This window comes from Mastomys coucha, unplaced genomic scaffold (genome assembly GCF_008632895.1).
Source record: "Mastomys coucha isolate ucsf_1 unplaced genomic scaffold, UCSF_Mcou_1 pScaffold18, whole genome shotgun sequence".
In the NCBI taxonomy this organism is placed as follows: domain Eukaryota; kingdom Metazoa; phylum Chordata; class Mammalia; order Rodentia; family Muridae; genus Mastomys; species Mastomys coucha.
The window spans coordinates 97,078,215-97,097,934 of record NW_022196900.1 but is presented as its reverse complement, the minus strand read 5'-3'; the positions used below and the strand labels follow the sequence as shown (position 1 = coordinate 97,097,934).

The 19,720-nt window shown below is 52.3% G+C and overlaps 1 protein-coding gene across 15 annotated transcripts in view; it reads left to right on the top strand.

Annotated features, from left to right (window-relative positions):
* Positions 1-18,863, top strand: part of Arhgef10l (Rho guanine nucleotide exchange factor 10 like) — a 149,982-nt gene extending 131,119 nt beyond the window's left edge. For all 15 annotated transcript variants that reach the window (XM_031379288.1, XM_031379283.1, XM_031379280.1 and 12 more), the window contains 3 exons: positions 11,713-11,887; positions 16,735-16,857; positions 17,811-18,863. In XM_031379288.1, coding sequence (XP_031235148.1) covers positions 11,713-11,887; positions 16,735-16,857; positions 17,811-18,355 — 843 coding nt within the window. In that variant the 3' untranslated portion in view covers positions 18,356-18,863. The remainder of the gene's footprint in view (positions 1-11,712; positions 11,888-16,734; positions 16,858-17,810) is intronic.
* The last annotated feature ends 857 nt before the right edge of the window (positions 18,864-19,720 follow it).

Below are 19,720 nucleotides of genomic sequence, written 5' to 3'. Positions count from 1 at the left end.
GGGCTGGAGAGCCAGAGGGAGATTGTGCCTGGGCAGCTGGGAAGCCTCTCTGCAGATGGCTGGCAGCTCGCTCGCTCCTGTGTACACCAGTTACAAGATCGCACCATGGATATTTAATGGGGCCTGGATGTAGTGGAGCCGCCCACCCCAGCATTGTATGCTGGAGCCAGCTCCATCTGGCTGCTTCTTAATGACCATAGACTCAGTCCTGGGCTAGCCGGCGCCGGGCTTGCCTGTGGGAAGACTAGCCCGTCCTGGGGGAGCCTCCAGAGCGTTTATACATTCTATATAAGGTTGTGCTGAGCCTGAGTTCAGCACCTGCAGGGTCTTCAATGTCTCCACACAGTGCAGGCTTCCGGGAGAGCCTTCTGTGACGCCTGCCTCATGCAAGCTCCTCCAGGCTTCAGGAGGACCACAGGGAGTGGGCAGCCAGCTAGTGGGTGTCACAGCTAGGAGGTCTGGCTGTATGGTTCTTGGTTCTCCGTGGCTGGGGCACATGGTGAAGATACGAGGGTTCATCTAGCTGTCTCCATCCCCAGAAAGTGACAGTGGGCTTTGTTGGACCTGGCCTGGACTTAAGTATTTTACATATATAAACTCATTTCATCTTAAGTCACCCTCTGATAAGGGTGGTGTTCCCACTTAAAAGATCTGAGAACAGACACAGAGAGGTTAAGTAACTCAACCTGAGGTTACACAGCGGGAGAGAGGCAGAGTCAGGGTCTGGACATAGGCCTCAGAGTCTTAGTTCCCAGGCTGCCTGTCTCAACCAAAAAAGGAGGTTCTGTCTCCTTCAGGAGGCACCCAGGTGTCACCTGGGGGGCCAGATTCTGCGCCTGCATCTTCCAGGTGAAGGACTATACCTCAGTCACTCATTGGTGGTGACAGCAGGTGCCCGTCTGTGGATAGTCCTAGTGAGCAGGTGTTGGGGGCAGAGTATGTCACCCATCTCCAAGTACTCAGTGTAAGGCACTCAGGGGACCAAGATGACTGAGACCTGGCCTCTGCCCTTCAGGAGTTCAGACTCTGCCGTGGAGTCCAGGGCTATGGTGTTACCTGGCATGGTGATGTAGTGACGTAGCTGGAATGCAGGGAGGTAGGAGCGGTGTTGGCCCTAGCTAGAGAGGACACAGGAGCTGGGGGTTGGGGTGAGGACTGGGCTGGGTGGGGGAGGTCGTGTGTGACATGGGACAGAAGTAACGAGGTATTCACTGGGAGGAAAGCAGCAGAGTCAGGCCAGGTCCGGGGAGCTGGAGATGTGCAAGATACCAGGTAGCAGGGCAGTGGGGGCCAGTCTGGGAAAGAGGCCTCGGAATAAGGGCCGTTCGTTTCCCTCAGCCCATTTGGCAGGGTCCCCGCCTCCGCCCTGACCTTGCTCAGCTCAGGCCCCGTGGATCTGGGCCACCGCTGCCTCTGGGTTTTACGCTTACCACCGATTGCTTGTTCGGCTCCTTGATCCCAGCAGAGGCAGAAGCGAGGCCTGTTAAATAATAATGTGGCTCGCCAGGGCCTGTGTCAACACGGCGTTCTCTGTGTTCATTATCTGCATCGTCACCTTCAAAGTCTAATCCAGTCAGTCTGGAGTTCACTCGGAGCCGTCGCTGGAGGGGGAGTCCGCTGTGGGGTGATTGTTGCATTTTAATTAAAAAAAAATCCAATTGGGGCCAGCAGGCCTGAGGCATGCTGGGTGTGCTCTCCTGGGATGGGGTGGTGGGGTATTGGGCAAGGCTGAGCGGCCTGGGGTCTCTGCCTCCTGCTTACGGGACAGGGATGGGCGGTGGAGTCAGGGCAGGGCTACGGATGTCCTTAGTTGTTAGATCTGTGTACTGCTGCTGCTGAGAGATGAACCCGCTTGGTGTGTGGATGGGTACCAGTCGGGAGCAAGCCCTTTTCTCCTGTTGTATTTTTAAAAGTTTTCAATTATATGTATGCACGTGTGTCTTTGTATGGGCATGTAATGTGGGTGTGGGTGCCCGTGGAGGTCAGAGGATCTCCTGGAACTGGACTTAAGGCAGTTGTAGGAAGTTTGTTGAATTGTGATGATGAGTGTTGGAAATTGAACTTGGGTCCTCTGGAAGAACAGTAAGTTGTTGTTGTTGTTGTTCTTCTTCTTCTTCTTCTTTTTCTTCTTCTTCTTCTCCTTCTCCTACTCTTTCTCTTCTTTTCCTCCTCTTTTTCGTCTTCTTCCTCTCCCTCCACTTCCTCCTCTTCCTTTTCTTCTTTTCCCTCTTCCCCTTTCTCTTCTCCCTCCTCTTCTTCCTCTTCTTCCTTTCCCTCCTCCCCCCCTGCTTCCTCCTCCTCTCCCTCCTCTTCCTTCCTCTCTTCCCCTTCCACTGCCTCCCCCTCCTCTTCTCCCCCATTCTTCTTCTTTTTAAATTTTGTTATTACTGAGGCAGTGGGCATGTGCCACAGTGTGCCTGTGGGGGTCAGAGGTCACTTTTGTGTAGTCAGTTCTCTATTCACTCTATGTGAGTCTCAGAGTTTAAAATCAGGCCATCAGGCATGCGTAGAGAATACTTTCTCTGAGCTATGCTTTTCTTTCCTTTTTCTCAAAGTTTATCCTCCCATCCACCCTCTGTTGGCCTTGGAATAGGCCCACTCCTCCCCACAGCCTGCCTTTGCCCTCCACTGTTCTCTCTCTGAGGAACACATCCCCATGCTGCTCTGTCGCTCAGTTCTGGACTTTACCATCACCTCCCCGGGAGGCCACTCTACCCTCTAGCTCCAGCCAAATCGCTTCTATCCTTGTCATAGCTTAACATGTCACCTGCCTCTGTGGCCACATGACCATTATTCACTTTATGAAAATGTCTTCTTGATGGTTGTCCCTGTGGCCACTAGAACATAGGCCCCCATGATTACAGGCACAGCAGGCTCAGGGGCTCATGGCATCATGGAGGGGCTCCTGCAGGGGAGGTGCAGCTTGCAGGCCGGTGTGATGCGGCTGTGGTCACTTTTTCTGCACAGGAAGTGACAACCTGGGCCGGGGGAGGCTTAGATGCCAAGGACCAACCCAAGCGTCATCCTAGGAGGAAGTGTGAGACCCAGGAGGTGAGAACACACCAAGAGCAGGGTGGAAGTGGAATGAGGGCCTGGTCTCCTGGTCAGCAGAGATAGACCCTGCCCATAGGGTGGCATTGCACCCTTGATCCAGATTTGCACAGCCATGGGGCATACGAACTGACAGCTGTACTACTTGAGGGTCTGGGACCCCCTAGACCTGCTTCAACAGCAGCCTTAGGAGTTCCTATTACAGCCCTGATGCCCAGAGCTCAGCTAGTGTCTCTGGTATAGTTTCTATCTTGCTGGGATGGAGCCTGGGGCTCCACACATGCCTAGCATGCCTACCACTGAGCTATATACCCCCAGCCTGTAGATGTTTTCTAGAAGCCTGGCCCTGGGGTCTTGCACCCATGGGGATGCTGGGAGGGTTCACTGGGTACCCCTGCTCCCTGACCTCTGGAACATCCTGTGTAGACTTCCTTCGAATCCATGGGGGCCACCACTGTAGCTCCCATTGCTGCTGTCAGTGGACACTTTGGGCCTAAGGATGAGATTCAAAGCAGGGTTGTCAGGTTCCTGTTGTCCCTTAGTCCCTAGTGCCTAGGTGTACGGTAGAGGTTCAGGCCAGCAGGGGGCAAGCACACCAGCTGACCCAGGACTTAAGTACCCAGCTTGAGGTCACGTGGGCCCTTCTGGAAGCCTAGTGTATACTGGCTGTCTGCAGTCCACCCTGCTCATGTACTGACCCCATCCCTGGACCACTGAGCCTGACAGAGGAGAGACCTCTCCGAGCTCCTGGATACCCCATGGCCCCTCAGAGCCTCACTGTGTACCCCATACACTCAGGTCTCTCCCCCCCACCCTTAATTTTCATGTTAGCGCCCAAACTTCGTTTGCATGCATTAACCGTTGTAAATCCGTCACAGCTCTCGACACGGCATGAATAATACATCGCTGGGCTGTATTAGTTTTCCGTCTCCCATCTTATTTATGACACAAAACGGGTGGGAATTTGAAAAAAAAAAACCGAAACCCAGGCACGAGGCTTCTCCCAGTAATGCTATGCAAATTGGCACGGAGAGCAAAATGAACCCCCAAGTTCTTGTAGCACCTAGGGACTGCTCGGTGGTGTGCCCGGTGTTTGGGTCACTGGAGCACGTGGGGTCTGAAGTCATATGGTTCCATGGAGTCAGCTCCATCTGGTTTTATCTTAATATATATTTTTAAATCAGTGTTTCACTGTTCTTATTATGTCTTATCAACAAGGAGCCGGTGAGCAAACCGAGAGAGATTGATTCGCTAAAGATAGCAGGGACTTCCCGGGAGTTAAAAAGGAGGTTAGGCTTGCAGAAGAACTGCTTATGAGGGGAGAGGAAGGTGTCTTTTGGGATTCTGCTGTTCCCTTCCCAGGAAGCATGGCAGAGCCAAAAAGTCAGCCGTGAGGGAGTGGCCATTTGAGCTGACTCTGCCCAGGCCTGGTGCTTGTTAGGACAAGGGGACCGTCTTCCAGCCTCCGGTGCGGGGACTGCCGGAGGGACAGTTTGGCCCTGCCTTCTCACCCAGAAGAGCTCAACTCTCTTGGCCCAGTATTTGCCCTCCCACAGGAACGTTTGGGCTGCTAGACAGATTTTCATAGTTTTGCAAGACGTTTAGAGTCATTGGCTCTGGGACTTGGAGGATAAGTTGGCTCAGGCAGGGATGGGAACTGGAGGTGAAGGGTCATGACAGGGAGGGGGAAGACAGAGGAGAGGGGACAGATGGCGGCGAGGAAGAGTCAGATACCACACAGGTAGCTGACTAAACCCTGAACCCACCATCCCACCACTCCTAAGGTCCCGTCTTCCCCTCCCCGGGGCTTTCCTCCGTCTCCCAGGCCCCTGAGCCTGTGGCAAAGGGAAAGAGAAGTCAGGGACCCAAAGGACAGCTGCCCAGTCATATAGAACCTGACAGGGACACAAAGCCACAAGCACTGTCCACTGGGTGGCTAGCCTACCTAGGGGCATGGGACCACGTTGCCTCAGGCCCTGGGTGTGCCACAACCTCTCTCACTGGATGGTCTGGAGGGCTGGGTCTCGTGTGTAGTGGTTTAGGCCCTGTGCCTGCTGCTCGGTCCCTTGGCCTCAGGTCTGGCTGAGGTTCTGGTTGTCTGGAAGCCTGCCAGCTGGGCTGGGGATGCTGCTCCATGGGGACTTCCGTAAGAGGTGTCCCACTGGTCTCTAGACCTTGTTGGAATGTGCTTGGATTTTACATATGGTGGCTCAGAGCCGAACTGGCTGGCTCTACTGTCTCTGCTGTTGAGTGCCTCAGTTTTCCTCCTGCAAGGACAGGGATGGTTGTAGAACTCATTGGGGCTCAAGCAGCACCTTGCGTATTTCAGTTCCCAGAGCTGACTGAGGGAGAAAGTGAAGAGGGATCCTCTGTAGTGTGGAGATTTAGTCAGAGAGCTGGGACTCCCAGCACAGGGTGCAGTATGGCCCTTCCTCCAGAGCCCTATCCTGTCATCTCCATGCCTCCGTGTCTCACTGTCCTACATGGGATGGCAGGTCACTGCGAAGAGGGACACTGTCCGGCTTCCTCTTGGGTCCTCAGATGGGTGGCAGGGGTCTGGGCACCCATGCATAGGGACCATCCACACGCCAGCTGTCAGCCTCTGCAGAAGGTGGGCTCCTCATACGTGGTGTCTATTGTGTGCCTTGCTGGGCCTGGGCTGGCCACTGGGCTGATCTCAGCGGCTGTGGTAAGAGGCTTCCTCTCCTTGGGTCTGACTTCACGTCTCTTCCACAGCTCTGCCATGGCCCCTTGGCTACCATGGATGCCATGGATGAGTGGCCCAGGATAACCTGGAGGAGCCATGGGAGGATCAGAGGGAGGAGGCGGAGTGAGAAGCAAGGGGTCACAGATGAGGAAAAGAGTGAAGTGGGGAGGAGGCACAGCCATGCCTGCTCTCACATCCCAGGGTGGGCACTGGGCCCAGCAGAGGGGCTGTCACTTATGGACTTGGCCCTCCCATGAGTGGGCAAAACCTTGGTCTCCATCACTGAATTACAGTGATGGTGCCTGGGGCTGGTCAGAGCCCAAGACCTTGTGACATCGCTATAACAGCCTTAGGCAGTCCTGGTCATTATCATTAAAGTTGAAATAAATGGGACAAAAAGTCGCTGGTCTGGCTGAATCCAGCCTTCAGATCTTGGCTTTTGAGAATGAGCCAACTGGGGTGAGTCCAGCCCTGGTGCACAGAGCAGCAAGGAGCAAGCTGCCCACCTTGTGGTCTCTCCACTGCTGGACTGAGGCGGACCCCGGCTCTTAGCCTAGTCCTGGTACTTGCTTGTACAGGGCAAGGCTGGGATAGGGATTGAGGGCTAGACCTGTCATAACAGTGCATGGTGGCCCCAGGTGGCTTCTTCCCGAGGCCCTCCTCAGGTGTCCATGCTAAGGGAATGCTAGGCTGGTTTTTCAGAATGGCAGAAAACAAGAGGACATTAAATAGGACTTGGGAGGGAGGGGACAGCAGCATCCCTGCCTGGAGATGCCTTTCACAGTCTGCCATCTCTCCAGGAGCCGTATGCACCAATGGGTGTTCTTCATTTGAGTTATGAGTGTAAGGGAAACACTGGTACAGCCATGACACATGGCGCAAATCTTTGCAAGTGGCACCTTCTGAATGCCTTGGTCTAAGCTGTCATGGAGGACTGAGGTCACCAGAAGCCATTGCACCCAGCTTGAGAACTTAGCAACAAGTAGGACTTAGCGTGGAATTTTATTTACTTATTTTTTTCTGTGATGGAAGTGGAACCCAGGACCTCACATGCCGAGCAAACAGGATTTATTTTTCAAAAACATTTTTAATCTCAAAAAAATATGTGTATGAGTATTTTTGCCTGCACATACATGTACTGTGTGTGTTCCAGAGAGCCACAGACACCTCTGATCCCTTGGTGCTGGAGTTACAGACATGAGCTGCCCAACATGGGAGCCGGGAATGAGCCTGGGTCTTCTGTAAGAGCAGTGTGTGTGTATGGCTGAGAGTGTCCTCAGCCACTGAGTTATCTCTCCAGCTCAGAGTTTTATTTAATTTTATTTATCTTATTAAAATATATTTTTATTCTTTTTAAAAAATTATTTATTTATTTTATGTATATGAGTGCTGTATCTGCATGTACACCTGCATGCCAGAAGAGGGCATCAGATCTCATTACAGATGGTTGTGAGCCACCATGTGGTTGCTGGGAATTGAACCTCTAGGAAAGCAGTCAGTGCTCTTAACCACCTGAGCCATCTCTCTAGCTCTATATTTTTATTCTTTGAGAATTTAATATGTGTATACAATGTGTTTTAATCATATTTATTCCCAACTCTCCCCCTAACTTTTCCCAGGCTCACTCCTCTGCCAATTTCATGTCCTAATTTTTTAAATTATTATTTTACCTTTAAGTAACTCGCCAAGTCCATATACTCACGGACGTGGGGGCCATCACTGGAACATGATTGACCCACAAGGGATCATATGCTTAAAGAACAGGGCAGGAATCTTAAACATTTGGGGGGTCAGCAGGTAGATAGACTCTTGAGAGACCAGAAAAAATTGGGGCCATTTTTTTTCTAGAAAGTTATTTCCACAACACTAGGTTTTGACATTCCCTTCCAAAATGAACAGTGGCTGGTGGGGCTGTTTGTCTGCCTGTCCCCTGATGCCCCTGAGCTGGGAGTGTCTGCCAGTCAGTAGAGCAGCGTGGTGCCCCTCCCACTCTGCTGAGCATGAGGTGGCTTGCCCGGGAGAGGTGGAAGTGGCTACATCTCTAGTCTTCATAACTTTTTTGTTTGTTTGTTTTTTCTGGCTGAGCCCTTGACCTCAACCAGGCCAGGCAAGGCAGGAACATCACACCAGCCAGAGTGTGGGAACTGTGTCTCATCTAAGTGACCAGACACCCTAGCTTTCCCTTGATGAAAACGTCACGGAGGTTCCGGAGTGAATTGGCTACTCAGGTTAGGGGCTTTGCTTCCCATGTTAGGGGGCGGGACTTCTCGGGTTAGGGGCGTGGCTTCCCAGGTTAGAGGCGTGGCTTCCCGCCCTTTCTCTGCAACCCAGCTCTGCAAATGACACTACAGTGTTTCCTTCTGTTGCGCTGGCTGTGAAGGGCTGATAAGAAGGGAGCAGATTAAGATGGGTGAGGGACTTTTATGATAGCTTGTCCAAGATGCCCTCTCTGCACACTGGGCTCAGCAGTCTAGAGTCTCAATTCCCAGTCTGGCCGCTGCCCAGCGGAGCTATGATACCTATCATTCCTTGAATGACGGTTTGCCTTGAACCATGGTTTTTGCTTTGCACGATGGTGAAAGGGTGGTGCCCGCCCTGTGGCTGTTCTCAAGGATTGGAGGGAGCAGTGTTGGTGGGGCGTGGGCCAGTGTTTGGTGGGTGATCCATTCCTGGGCCCACGGCCAGGCTTCTCAGGACTATCTGGTCCGTGGTGACTTAGAGAGGCAAGAACCTCTTAAACCCCGACCTTGATTGAATGCCAGGGCTGAGCTCTGAGCCTGTGAGAGTGGGCTGAAGAGATGGGATCCACTCATGCTCCACTCAGCCTGTCTTGGGCTGGTTTTCTGGACTTGTTTGCTGTCTTTTCTGTGTCAGTAGGGTACTTGTGTCCAGTGCCCTGCCTGACTCCGGAGAGGCCTGGTGCCCGGTTGGTGAACAGAAATAGACATTAAGCTATTGCCTACCCTTCCTGGGTAGGTCCCTCACCCAGCCATCCTCCTGGCCCCTCACGTCATCTCTGGCTTTAATGACATGGAGTGCTGAGCACATCACCCTGGGAATTTATGGCAGCGGTGTAGAAGCGTCACCTGGAGGCACATAAATATTACAGCATTGACTGTGTCAGCACTCCTCCGAGAAGATCGCTCACCTGAAGCTGGCAGTGTGGGTGGCCATGGCTAGGTGTCTAGAGGCTGTGGAGGTAGATGACCTGGGTGGGGGCGGAACTTTTGTCATGCTGGTCCTACCTAGCAGCATGCAGGGGCCCTCAGGGTGTGACATAGTCCTTCTCCACCGAGTCCTCAGCACCCCGGTGGGGGCACATTCTTTCTGTCCTGGTACACTAGATCAGTCACCCAGGGGCCGAGACCCACAGTTGCTTTGATTGGCCCTGGGCCATTTTGATCTGGGTCCCAGATGCTGTGGGACACCCCCCACCCCCACCTCAACAGTCTCACTATTTCTTGGCTTTCAGAGCTGTGAGAGGCTCTGGGTTGTACCTCTGCTTTCCCTGCCCCAACCCACTGTCTCCCTGGTGTCCCAAAGGGGGCAGAAGTCGAAATCAGGATGAGGCTTTGCGCTCATTGCTGCCTGCTGGGTGTTGTCTCCTCTGGTGTCTCTTCAGGCTTGTGACGTGGGGGAACCCTCAAGGTCCCGCCTTTGCAGTGTCTTTCAGATGTATGACATCTTTTTAGACTAGTGGTGTCCCTTCCACTGCCACCAAACCTGCCGGGTAAAGCTTGGTATGTGCTGGCAGATCTTTCCCTCCTTAAGCAGGACCGGCGCCTATGGTCAGAGGGCACTGTGCCAGGGTTCCTGGCTGGATTCTTTCTTTTTAGTACTGTGATCAGGGCTGGCTTCCAGGAAAGTTTGGATTACCAACTCAGCAGTTATGTGGCTCTCAGCAGTTGTGTGGCTCTCTGGCACTGGGCGGCCAGTGGGCACTGAGGCCTGGGTGCCACCTCTGTCTTCTCCCAACCCGAGGTGCTGGGCTCGGCTCCCCCTGGGACCCAGGATGCTGGCATGTTCTCTGTACGTACCTACTATCTCTCCATGGCCCAGGAGGCTCAGCTAGGAGTCCAGGATCAGCTTGTATTCTAGAGGTCAGTCTCCTGGCACGAGCAGAAGTTTCTGGGGAAGTCCCAGGTGAATCCCCCTCCCACCTGTCTCGTCCCTGTGCATTGGCATGGGCCTGCGTGGTCGGCTGGGCCCGGTATTGACTAGGTCCACCTCTAGGGAAACAAGGCTGGGGTTGTAGTGTGCACTTCTTCAATCAGACCTGGCAACCAGGAGCCACCCATGGATTTCCTGGAAGAAACATAACTCAAGCCAAGGGCCGGGCTGGGTTAGCAGTGACAGGCTGCAGGCCCTGAGTGACGGAGCTGCTGTGTCCCTTCTCTGTATGCACGGCCCAGACCTGGCTCCATGTTAGCTTAGTTTTCCTAGAAGCCCCTCCTATGCACCTCAGGAGTACTTAGACGGAACCCCTAGTAGGAGGGAGGAAACAGTTCCTTATCTTCATCCTAGGGATGCCCCCACCCTATAGAGACCATGCATCCTGCCTGTCTGAGGGTCAGATACTTATGCTCTGCTCTGTGTGTGTGTATGTGTGTGTGTGTATGCATGTGAATGAACTTATGTGTGTATGTATGTGCATACACTTGTGTATATGTACGCATGCACATATGAATGCATGAACGTGTATTTGTGTGTGCACACACTTGTGTGTGCATATGCATGCATGTGTATATATTTGTGTATGTGTGTGTGTATGTGTGTGTGCGCACGTGCACATTCATGTGCATGCACTATGTACGGGTATGCTTGTGTGGAAGCCAGAGGACACTTTTGGATGCCATTCTTCGGGTGTAATGCTTTTTTTTATATTTGAGACAGTGCCTCTCACTGGTTTTGAAAATGCCAAGTAGCCCGAGAGTTCCAGGTCTCCGCCTCTGCCTTGGTGGCATTGTATTATGTAGTATCACAGTAGCTTGGGGGAAAACCTACAGAAGACAAAACCACAAAAACATAGATGCTGGGGATCAAACTTGGATCCTCATGCTTGCAAGGCGCACACCTTACTGACTGAGCCACCTGCCAGCCCGAGGGGCTTTGTTGTTGTATTGTTGAGTTGAGATCAATTAGACCCAGGCCTGTGAGAAGCAAATCCAGTGGCGTGGAGTAGTTCTCCCATGTTCTTCCTTGTCTTGCTTCTCAGAAGAAGAGGCTCTGCTCTGACTTCAATCCACACACCTTCCTCATTTACTCTAGAGCTCTTGCTCTCTTGAGTTTGAACATTATCACTTGACTTTCCCTGCCCTCACCACACTATGAGAGATGAGGATTCGACTCACTCCCCCATCTGCTTCCCCACTGGGTCTGTGGGTTGCCATGGTTACTTTAAATAATATACATAGTTGGATGTGGCCTATGATCCTAGCAATTAGGAGTCCAAGGTAGGAGAATCTGGAGCTGGAGGCCAGCCTGGGCTACATAGTATCAGTCTAGCCAGGGCTATATAGCAAGATCCTATCTCAAAGAATCCAAACGATGCATGTAGCATCGGCTTCCGCTAGGTTGGTGGCTCCATCTTTCCCTGCTGGAAGTGGATGGAGGACCTGAAAGGAGCCCCATGTGTGTTGGAGTTGGGTCTCCACTCGAGAGCCAAACGCGCACCTTTGCCTTCTGTCCCCATCACATTGATTGTCTGTAGCCACTCTTGTCAGGAGGAGCATTTACACCGTCACCATCTGTCAGCACTAGAAACCTGATGCCTGACAGTTGCTGATCTGCGCAGCACACTGGGCCTCTAAGGCCTGGTACAGACAGGTGTCCAGGCAGAGCCTTGCTTAGCTTGTGCTCCTGAAGACAATGGGAACAGTTGACCTTGGAGAATGGGGCGAGGGGGCAAGTGAGGGCAGCAGCCGGCCTAAGGCTTCCATCCCCTCTGTGCGCAGCAAAGCTTCGAGGCACACCAGGATGAGGCGGTAAGTGTCACTCACATGGTGAAGGCTGGCAGCGGTGTCTGGATGGCTTTCTCCTCTGGTTCCTCCATCCGCCTCTTCCACACGGAGACCCTGGAGCATCTTCAGGAGATCAACATCGCCACCAGGACCACCTTCCTCTTGCCAGGTGAGGCTGCATGGCCCATGGAGGCCTGGGGTGAGGAGGATCCCTTTCCTCTTGCCAGGCGTGGCTGTACACCTAGCTGGAATGAGAGGAAAGGCACTCATGGGTCAAAGCAGGGGGCTGTGTAGTGGGCATCCCAGCTCATTAACTGCCAGGGAAGCCTTGGGCAGCCTTGAAAACTGGTTCATGGTAGGTGGGAAGTGGCAGGGCTGGGGTTTATACCCAGGCTTGTTCTATCAAAGCCCTGACTCCTGACCCTCGAGGCTCTCTGTACACATCTGAGCAGACTCAGTTCTCAGGAGGTGGGCTCCATGCCAGGTGGACTTTCCTGTGCCAGGAGCTGACACCAACACCCCAAGTTGGGCAAGAGACCCAGGCTGTGTACACTGTCCCTCTGCTTAGGTTGACCAAAGCCTGACTCTGACTCAGTGCTTGTGGGCAGGAGAGGAGGCCCCATCTATCTCGTTCCATAGAACTTTCCTGAAGAAAGGCCTGCCTTTGAACATTTGCTCTTCATTGGGTATGGGGGCACCTCGCGGGTGAAGAGTTTGGGTGGCTACTCCTGCTGCATCTACAGCAGTATGCTTCTGCTCCCCTTTCTAGAGATGTCTGTGAGATAAGGGGGTGAGGCAGGAGGGGCTACCATTGGGGCTCATAGCACCCCCACCTCACCTCTCTCTCCTGAAATCTCTGTGGAGTTGACGGCCATTGCCACCCACTGTCGCTGCTCATATGAATGGGCTGCTATCGAGGCTCCGGTCCGTTCTCCCTTCCACGGGCTTCTGGGCTACCCAGGGAGCTTCAGGCTCTAGCTTCTCCTCCTCCCATCTCTGTCCCAGCTTCTGTCAGTCCACTCGACCTGGGGCTGCTCGGGGAGGATGGCCACTCTGCCCAGTCTGAGCACCTTAGGCAGAGCTGGGTTTGTTGGCTAGGAGACTGGAAGGGCCCTGAGAACAGGGAGAGAGTGACACTGTCCCCAGGGTTGGGCAGACAGGCTGTGGCAGGGCTGGGGCTGGGTGTGAGCTGAGTTGAGGACAGACCTTCAGAGATTCAGGGAACCCATGCTGGACGGCACCTTGGGGTCTGAGGGCCTCTGTCCTTCCCTGAGATCTGGTCTCTATCTCAAGCCATGACTCTGACCAATCAGGGCATCGTCTAGGATCGTTTGGCCATTAACAAGCTCGGTAGCAGCAATGGCTGTCTACCAAGAGCTGCCAGAGATCCACCCTGAACAAAGATCTGCTGGTGGCTTCACACTGTGCTCCAAGCCTGCGAGCTGAAGGTGGTCCCCATGTGACGGATGCAGATATAGCTGTCTTCAGCAGGGTTCTATGCCCTGTCCTGAAGTGGCTCTGAGTCCTGCTGTATGATAGGGAGTGAGAGGCATACATGCACACAAATACACAGACACACGCACACAGAAACACACAGAGACACACATAAACACATATACACATGCACACAAACATACAAATACATACAGACACACATAGACACACAAATATACAAACATACACACACACACACAGAAACACACACACAAATACACACACACACACACACTGAAACATACAAGACACACATAAACACACATACAGGCATACACAGAAATGCACATATACATACAGGCACACACAGAGATACACAAATACACAAACACACACAGATACACATAGACACAGACAGAGAAACACAGACACACATAGACACACACACACAAATACACAGACCTATAAACCAACACAACTCTCAAATACATAGACACACACAGAGATACACAAATACAAAGACACACAAACACAATAGACATACAGATATATACAGATACACACAACACAGATACACAGACATACAAACAGACACACACTCTCAAATACATAGACACACACAGAGACATAAATACACAGACACACAAACACACACAGACATACAGATACACACACACACACACACACACACACAATTTCAGAGTTCAGTCCTGGCTTAGCCATGGGTTGGGGTGCAGTCCTGAGGGATCTTTGAGGATGAAGTCCCATGCAAGGTCGGCATTTCACATGGCTGATATGCAGACAGCCCCCTTTTGTACCATTCCCCTGCATCAGAGCCCTGTGTTACTCTCAGGCCTTTTCTTTCCTGCCTTCTCTCCCTTTTTTCAGTTTGATCTTTTTTCCCCGAAAGGCGGGGGTGGGAGACGGACCAGTTTCATCCATTATACAACACAATAAAGAATTCTCCGTATCATAGAAATACTTCTGCATTTATCTTGATAGCTAAATTATTTCAAGATAATAGAACAATGGGAAAAATGGTTAATCTTATGGGCTTTTGAAAATCCTCGGAGTTGTGTCTAGTTGGGGCAGAGGAAAGTGAGAGGCAGCAGCTTCAGCTGGCAGAGGCCGGGCTGGGGGTGGATCTGCTGGGAGCGGAGAAGCACAACCCTGGTGGGTCCCGTGGCTGACACCCCTGAGGACCCCACACACGGTGTTCCTGGCTTTTAAAGGGGAGGCACCATGGGTATGCATGGTTGTTTCCTAGCCTGCTTACTGTCACTCTGCTGGTTAGGTGATGGGCACATCTTCTCTTGAGAATCAGTTTCTCCATGGATGCAAAAGGTTGAGTCCAAGCTTGACCGGTCCGTAGCTCAGTCGGATTCTTGTTGAATCCCACGCCCTGCCAGAAATGGTGGGCGGCTCTTCCATCCCCATCCGTCAAGCTGAAGTTCTTGTCATGAGAAGTCTCATTCCTGACAGGGACATTTACAACCACCCTTCTTGCTATGCTCACTGTCACCTTTATGTCCCTTCATGATGGCCTATCGCCAGGTCGCCAGGTCTCTCCTTCAGGGCCTCTTTGCCTGCCTTGAGCTTCTAGGTCATTGTCTTCCCCAAGGCGCCAGCCATGTGAGCAGACGGGGGTGCTCTCCTGGGGCTGAGCCCTACACAGACCTAAGTCTCCTCTAGTCCTGGGCATCCCTGGTTAGCCAAGCTGGGTATCTAACAGCGCTCAGCTGAGAGAGCCCCCGACCCCCAAGCTGAGCTGGAGCCAGGCACCATGGCAGGAATCAGAGGGCAGAGAGTGGCTTTCCTGTCCACCCCACACTGTGCCCTGGAGGAAGAAAAGCTGAATGGGATTTTTAAATTCTTTACTAGAGATATTTAAAACAGGCTTTTAAGTATTTTTTTCTCCCCCACACCACCAAATGAAATAATTGCATAATTAGTAATAAATTTGTTCTTCCTCTAAGTGTGGATTTTTTTTAGGGCATGTTAAAAAATTTATCACGCTCCCTTCCCCCACCCTTCCTTCCACTCGAGTACCCGACTGGTATTAATGCATTTTTTTAAACCTAACCTCCCTCCTCCTTTTAACTAGACAGGTCATTAATAAAATGTTCTCCGAGAGCCTGAGCTTTTAAAAGTTGTATATCTCCAGATAGACGGCCATGGTGAGCGGAGCCCTGTGTATTAAGTCTCTATGATCAAATATTTATCCACCATTAGAATTTTTTCTTTTGGACTGTTTGTGAAGTGTCTCGCTCTTTTCCTTGAGGCGGAAGGAGGCAAGGGGCTCCGGAACAAGGCCTGAAGATGAAGCTGTTTCTCACCTCTCGCCTCTTTGGCCTCCTGTCTCTCTTTCCTTCCGCCTGTCAAACTTCTGCTGTGGTTGGGATGGGGTTGCTTTGGGTGCCACCTCCTGCTGGTCCCGGGGTCTCAGGAACTTATGGGAAGGAAGGCAAGGCATGCGGGATCCAGCATAGCCACAGCTCCTTGTCTTGGCCTTGCTATTTTTGGGTTTGTAACTGGGATAGAGCTGATCTTAGCATATTAGAGCCTTTAAGTAACTATGACTATCACACTATCTCCAGTGACTGTGTCCAATGGTCAAGCTGTGCTCAACTGTGTGTGTGTGTATTCATCCATCTATTCACCTACCTACTCTTCTTCTCATCTGTCCATCCATCTATGCATCTATCTATCTATCTATCTATCTATCTACTTGCCAATCTGTCAGTTCACATACTCATCCATCTATCCATTCATCCTTCCTTACATCCTTCCTTCCTTCCTCTCTGCCATCTATTCACTGATCAGTTGGTTAGTCCATTTATCTGTCCATTTATTTGCATACTTGCCAATAAATGGACAGATATTCATCTGCCCCCCATTCATCCAACATCCACCCACCCATTTATCCATCCATCCACCCATCCATCCACCCACCCACCCACCCACCCATCTGTCTATCCACCCACCCACCCTCCTACTCACCTGTCTGTCCATCCATCTGTCTATCCACCCACCCATCCTTTCATCCATCCATCCCCATCCATCCATCCACCTACCCACCCACTCGTTCGTCTTTCTGTCAGTCCATCCATCCCTCCACTCACCCACTGACTGACGTACCCTTCCATTCACTTACTTATCCATCTATTTATCTGTCCATCCATCTATCCATCCACCCATTTACTGGCAGCAAGCCTGTTCACGGGCTCTGCCCTGGTCCCCTCAAGTGCATGCACTGATGCCAGCTTTTATTTGACCTTTGCAGACTGTCCCACCTGCTTTTCACTGGCTTGCAGCATGGCTTGCTGTGTGTGGCCTTTGCATGGCCATGTGTGCCAGGCAGCTGAGCCCCTACACACAGAGCCCACATGGAGCAGGCACAATACACTGTGGCATTATTGTTCCACTGTGTCCTCACAACCATCCCTTTGATACATGGGGAACTGAGGTCTGACTGGGTGCCCACGCTCTAACCACAACACCATGCGCCCTGTCTTGGGGGAAGTCTGGGCTGTATGGTTCCCTTATCTGGATGAACTGAGCTCATGTTTCCTGTCTCTGCAGGCCAGAAGCACCTGTGTGTCACCAGCCTCCTCATCTGCCAGGGTCTGCTCTGGGTAGGGACTGACCAGGGTGTCATTGTCCTGTTGCCTGTACCCCGGCTGGAGGGCATCCCCAAGATCACAGGTGTGTTTGGGGCCTGGCTTCAGAGATGGGGGAGGAAACCGGGTATAGACATCTGCGCTATCCACTGAGTCCAGCCTGTCTGTCCCGCTCACCTTAGCCAGGACATAGTAAAATGGTGCCCCAGGCTTCTCCTACCTAATGAATGTTAGTTTCCTGATCTGGGTGGAGTAGCTCACACTGGCCAGAGCATCTAAGGCTTGGATGAGATGCCTGATTGATGGCAGAGGCTCTGGAGATGGGCCCACATCAGATGTGGCAGCCAGTCTGCCCAGATCTGTAACCCTAGGCCTAGTAGACCAGAAGCAGGGTCAGAGAAAATCTCTGGTGTTTAGACAGTAGAGCACTGGTCCCCTTTGTCTCTGGCCTGAAAGGGAAGATGGGGGGTCTCCTGTAGTGACTAGTGAGCACAGTCGTAAGAGGGAGGAGACAGCCCTGGACCACCATGCCAGACCTTTGTCCTCGTTCAGATTTCTGGGCATCCTGTCTTCATGATAAACTTCTTTGAGCAGTGGTTGCATGCAAGGAGGCACCAGGCTGGGGTGGGACACAGGGATGCATGGGGCAGGTCACATCCAGGACAGCCGTGGGCCAGGCAGAGGTGCCGTGGTAGAGAGAGGCTAAGGAGAAGCTGTGTACCAGTTCCCTTGGAGGGATGCAGTCAGGATGCTGGAGCTCGGCCGGAGGGAAGGAAGAGCTGTAGAGCCTGACAGGAGCCAGCTTGGCTTCCTGAAGCTGAAGGGAAGTTATCCGTGAGGCCACTTCACCTTCGAAAAGGAGGACACCTCCCCTTTGTAAAGTCATGCCACGGAGCATGGCGTAGAGAGATCCATGACCTTTGGGGTGGTGCTAAGATAGCAGAAGAAAATGTCCAACCCCAGAAAGTTCTCCAGAAGAACTTGGGTGTCTCTCTAACGCCTCTTGCGCCTTCTACTCCTCTGCTCTCTTTCTCACAGGGAAAGGCATGGTGTCTCTCAATGGTCACTGTGGACCTGTGGCCTTCCTGGCTGTGGCCATGAGCATCCTGGCCCCTGACATCTTGCGGAGTGACCAGGAAGAGGCCGAGGGATCGCAGGCCGAGGAGGACAAGCCAGATGGACAGGCTCATGAAACAACCGTGCCTGCTCCTGACAGCCACACAGCTCGGGAGTTGACCCGCAAGAAAGGCATCCTACTTCAATACCGCCTGCGCTCCACAGCCCACCTCCCCGGGCCCCTGCTGTCGGTGCGGGAGCCAGCACCTACTGATGGCTCAGCTCTGGAACACAGTGAGGAGGACGGGTCCATCTATGAGATGGCCGATGACCCTGACGTCTGGGTCCGGAGCCGGCCCTGTGCCCGCGATGCCCACCGCAAGGAGATCTGCTCTGTGGCCATCATCTCTGGTGGACAAGGCTACCGTCACTTTGGCAGTGCTCCGGGTGGCCTGAGTGGACGGCCAGCCCCATGCAGTGAGACAGACAGCACACTTCTTATCTGGCAGGTGCCCTTGGCTCTATAGCTATCCGCATTGCTCATCCAGAGGTCACAGGGCAGCTGGACCACTGCGGACATGCCGGGACCCTTTTGGCCCACCTGGATTTCCCTCAGGGACCTTCCCAGGCCACAGGACAGGCCTGGATTCTCCACCGAGGCCTTGGAAGAGCAGAGGAGAAACCTCTGAAAAAAAAAAAGTTTAGAATGTTTTGGGGAAGGGTTTTTAGAGTCTTGGGAAACGGAAGGATACACACAGAGAATATGGCCTTTTTGTTTTGTTTTGTTTTTGAAGCAAAAAACATAAAACCTCACCACTGCCTGCTGAACCTAGAACCTTTTGTTGGGGCTGAGTGAGGCTCCAAGGTGGGCGGGCCCCTCCAGGGAGAGTGTATGTGTGAGTGTCTGAGCGCGTGACTATAAATATATATATATATATAAATACGTATATACGATGTATATTATATGTATATAAATATGATCTGTACATAATGGGTCTCTGGGAGATGCTGGAATAAAAGGCAAGAGATATGTGGGCCCTGTGGGGTTTATGGAATGTCATGGGGAGGGGACATAAGGGATGTTGGGGACCAAGGCCCACCCTGCTCCAAAGCCAGGTTGGAGGCCTCTCAAGATCACATTCCCTAGGGCTTTGTCCAAGGCACTTATCAATAGCTGCTTACAGCTACTTAATTTGCATATTAATTTCCCAGTCCCTCATCTGTTCACCGGATTTCAGGTGTGGCCGGAAGAGCCCTGTGGGATGGATGAGTGAACAGGTTGGGAGTACCCATCACCATCGTTTTCTTTTATTTATTTATTTTTGTTTGTTTGTTTGTTTGTTTTTGTTTGTTTTGTTTTTCAAGACAGGGTTTCTCTGTGTAGCCCTGGCTGTACTGGTACTCACTCTGTAGACCAGGCTGGCCTCGAACTCAGAAATCCGCCTGCCTCTGCCTCCCAAGTGCTGGGATTAAAGGCGTGCATCACCACTGCCCGGCCTGACACCACCATCGTTTTCAACATGAAGGAAGGCTTGCTTGGTGGAGGAGGAACACTTGGGTGCTTTGTGAGATGTCTCAGAGAAAGGCTAGGACCTCAGGAGAGGTCCTAGCATCTGGTGTCTGAAGCAGTGAGAAGAGTTTAGCCCGTGGCCTCCTCAGCAGCCAGGGCCCATGGCCTCCTCAGCAGCCGGGGCCCAAGGTATTGGGCAGGGAAAGGCTGCTCTTGAGTTTGGAGACATTGATGGATACCAGGCGTGCCCATGGCAGGCTGCCGGAAAGGAACGATAGATAATGGGGCCTCTTACCTCTCCTGGCTCAACCCATCTTGAGAGTCCATCCACTTGCCGCAGGGAGGAAAAAATTACGTTGAAAGCCACTGCCAGCAAGGGCAG